This window comes from Musa acuminata, chromosome BXJ3-10 (assembly GCF_036884655.1).
Source record: "Musa acuminata AAA Group cultivar baxijiao chromosome BXJ3-10, Cavendish_Baxijiao_AAA, whole genome shotgun sequence".
NCBI lineage: Eukaryota > Viridiplantae > Streptophyta > Magnoliopsida > Zingiberales > Musaceae > Musa > Musa acuminata.
In genome coordinates, this window is record NC_088358.1 from 33326846 (window position 1) to 33330799 (window position 3954).

General features: G+C 45.5%; 1 protein-coding gene across 1 annotated transcript; it reads left to right on the top strand.

Annotated features, from left to right (window-relative positions):
• Positions 1 to 327: 327 nt before the first annotated feature.
• Positions 328 to 3412, top strand: LOC135651777 (protein CHLOROPLAST IMPORT APPARATUS 2-like). The gene is made up of 3 exons (XM_065172197.1): positions 328 to 2275; positions 2594 to 2663; positions 2785 to 3412. The coding sequence occupies exons 1-2, from the start codon at positions 1271 to 1273 to the stop codon at positions 2651 to 2653; spliced, it is 1065 nt and encodes a 354-aa protein (XP_065028269.1). The 5' UTR covers positions 328 to 1270; the 3' UTR covers positions 2654 to 2663; positions 2785 to 3412.
• Positions 3413 to 3954: the final 542 nt, after the last annotated feature.

Genomic DNA, 3954 nt, shown 5'->3' on the forward strand with positions numbered 1-3954 from the left:
TCATATTTTACACAAATATGATCTAACGGTGTTTCTCTCTCAATCATAACTCTTTAAGAGTCAAATTATATTAGTCTCATCCATACCAAATTAAATACTAAATTTATTCTGATATTATAAGATTTAGCATGAGATCAACATAGAATAGCTGATGTTGCTCTGTTATCTATCGAGTTTTTATTACTGCGGTGCATAACGAGGCAAAGCCAAAAACACGTGTTGTTGTGGCAAATTGTCGAACATTTCAAGTGCACATTATTTATGGAGCAATGACTGTGACGTCAAACCATTCTGTCACAGGGCATAAGAGACGGCACACTGTTGAGGTAATTCCACAGGCGTTCAATTCACCGACGACCGCAACAGAGAGACAGAGAGAGGGAGAGAGAGGCTTACAGGGGTCCAATAGAACAGGGCAGGTTGACTCATGATAGAGGGGGTTGTCGCTTCCCCTATTGCCCTCTGTGTGGAGCAACTCTGCGCGCCGTCCACCACTCTCGCAGGTCGACTCATGATAGAGGGGGTTGTCGCTTCCCCTCTTGCCCTCTTTGTGGAGCACCTCTGCGCGCCGTCCACCCCTCTCGATTCTTGCACAAACTGTCGCCGGTCCTCTGTTCTCCAGCTGCTGTTTCTGCGTCGTGATTGCCGACGTCTCTGCGCTGTCCAAATCTCCTTTTTCTTTCTTATTTTAATGCTACACTGGTGGATCCGTCACCTTCGAGCAGGTTCCTGCGTTTCTGGTAAGCATTAGCTTCCGATGTTCGGTTCGCTGAAGGAGTAGTCGTCTCGGACGTCGAGTTGCTCGGAGACATGAGGCATTTTTCACTTGTCGATCGGCTTTTGCTTCCATTTAATGGATTTTGGGACGAGCGATGGAGCAAAGTTTTAAGTTTTGAATCGAAACTAGGGATTTCGGACTGTTCCACCTCGTTCTACTCCAAGCTTAGTTAATCCTCTCCTCTGGTTGTTGGTTCTTCCTTCTTCCAAAAGATTGGATCTTGCTGCGGCAAATCTAGCCATGGCTTTTGCACGGAATCCGATCTGGACCCATTAGATTTCCTTTCTTTTCCTGCTTCTGGATTCGGGTCAACCCATCCGATTCGCCTTCCGCTGTGGGATTTAGTGTTGTTGGCACAAGTCGAAATATTGCTACTCTAAGTCTGCATGTTCTGAGAGGAGGAATTTATAGGAGACTGCCATGGAGGGTTAGGGTTTTAGCAGAGTATTGTGATTGGTTTCAATCATACCACTCACAATTGCGTCTCCTTCCATGTCGGCGTGTTTGAGCGGCGGCGGCGGCCGGACCTACGGCTTCGACCTCGACATCGTGAAGCCGTCGTCTTCGTCGTCGGGCCGCTCCTTGCACTCTTCGTCGCCTTCTTCCACCCTCTCCGAATCGAGCAATTTGCCGCTCGCGATCTCCATCAAGAAGGCGAGAACTCCCCGGAAGCGGCCCAACCAGGCCTACAACGAGGCCGCCGCGCTCCTCTCCACCATCTACCCCAGCGTCTTCTCCGCCAAGGAACTCAAAAAGCTATCCAAGAACACGAGACCTTTCGACTCCTTCCCGGAATTCTCCGAGCTTCTTCCACCTTTCCCGGTCCTCGTAGACGCGGCAGTCCTAATCCACAAGCCTCAGTCGGAGAAGCCGGCCGCCATCCGCCTCGAGCTCAAGCACAAGAATCCGGTGGAGGAGTGCACGAGCCAAATGAGCAGTGTATCCCAGAAGCCTAATTCTCCTGATCCCTTGCACGACTACTTCGATGCGGAGTCCATTCTCGATGAGGAGGTAGAAGAGGGCATCGACAGCATCATGGGCAACCTCAGCATGAACACCCCCACAGAGGACAGCAACAACGAGGTATCGAGCGACTGTAACTCCCCTGTCAATTTCCTGCTTGGGAGCCTCACAGGACACACAACGTGTGGCGGCTCCGAGCTCGAGCTGGAGCTTGGGCTCAGGAACGGGAGCATCCTGCGACGCGCGTCGAGGGACAAGGATGAAGGTGACTGGTGGAGGTTTCCGGCGGTTCCGGTGCAAGACATTTTTCCAAATCTTAAGCCTGCCGCGACAATACCGGCATTGGAGAAGAAGAAGAAGAAGATGAAGAAGAAAAAGAACACTGCAGGCACAATTTCCATCTTGTCACAGGAAGAATCGAAGGCTGGTTTGGGGCTCAAGCTGAACCATGAGGAGGTCATCAAGGCATGGTCAGACCGCAGCTCCATATTCTCCGACCATCCTGAGTCACCGGATTCATCAACAGCTGCTCCTGTAGGCATCCGATCTCCATCTTCATAAGATCTACAGAGACTGCATAATCAAAATCTCCTACTTGTAGCTCGAGGCTATGAACTAAAATTTAGGATCATTCTAACTGCAAGTATTTACATTTTCGTTACTCTGGAACTAGTACAGAGGTATATCCTATCTGAAGAGAAGGGTGAATGAGCAATGGAGCAAGAACACCTGACCGTTTCTCTATAGAATTGCGTTAATTTGTTCTTTCTTAATGTGATTTGTGATTGCTAATTTTTATCCTGGTTATTTGATGATTGCGTCCTCATTGACACAAAGGCGTGGGTTTTGCAGGTCAGGTTGGAGGACATCAATCTTTTTCCAGACACCACTGGTGCCGACGGCACAAGGTGAATGCCGACCGGTGAGGATTTCTCTCTTCCTGGTTCCTTATCTACCTGTGGTTGTTTCCGTGAATTTTATTGGATCTCATGATATAATTCTGAAAGATGTTTGGCTTTCTGCTCCAATTGGTGCCGTTGCAGGGCTAGTTTGTCAGGAGTTCCTCATCTCTTCTCCAGCAAGAATTAGAGGAGGAGAACCAGCGAAACCTTTCCATGGAGCAACCATAGTTTCCGACGAATTGGCAAAGGTGTTGGTTTGATCTTGAAGCTTTGACATGCTTCTAGGGTGTCACTAAATGAGAAGTCCAAAATGAATGTGGGGAAGAGAGTGTACCGGAATAAGATTTTGTGCAGAGGATCGATTTGTTTCTTACTTTCTCCTCATCAGAATAACTGTCTCCAACACAAAGGGATGATGGTATGTCAAATCTTTATTTTAGTAATTGCATCATCTGCAAGATATCAGAAACTTCTAATTAAATACAAGCTGGCTATGGCAGATGTGTCAGCTGCAAGCTTAGATGTTGGAACTGTTGTTCAATCTTAGTTTAAATCCAGCCTAGCATGTTCATCTTCTGTTAAAATCGACTGACTTTTAGTCGATGCGAATAGTGTAGATAGCATAAGAATCTACAAGCTGCTAACTGATTCCTCTTCCAGCTTAGCACCTCAGCTTCTGTCTCAAGTTATGCCATCTAGAAAACAAGTGGTGACAGAATAATATTGTACAGTCTTAGCTGAAATATATATATATTTTCAATTTTTGTTATGTTTTTGCTTGGGCAAATTCTTCTTCATAATATTGTACAGTCTCTATCAGAATCTACTAAGAACGCAGTGGGTTAAATCATATCCGATGTTCATTTATTAGATTGTTGTCGTGTATTAATTTTATCTGTTATGTATCATTCAACACTTCTGTACTATAGAAACAATTACTGCATAGAAAAGAAAAAGAATGTTATTTTCTTATTACTTGCATCAATCACTTGTTTGTCACATCTTTCTTGTAATTTCTATGTTAATTGTGTGATTCTCCAAAAGAGGTCCTTCTTCTCTTTGGATCTACTCTTATTTAAAGGCTTCTTTGTACTCCTTGTAATAGCTTCCGGACAAGATGTATACAACACAAGGCAAAGAACGTGTAAAGCATCCTTTAAGCATCTAAAATCTAGGAATCTTACGAGGGACGGACTTCCTTCCACCAACCAAGAAGGGTAGTATAGTCCAAAGTTGGTAGCCTGCAGTTTTCAGTGTCTTCCTTGTTGATTTTAAGGGGAGAATCTGTCACGATATTTTACTACTGCAATG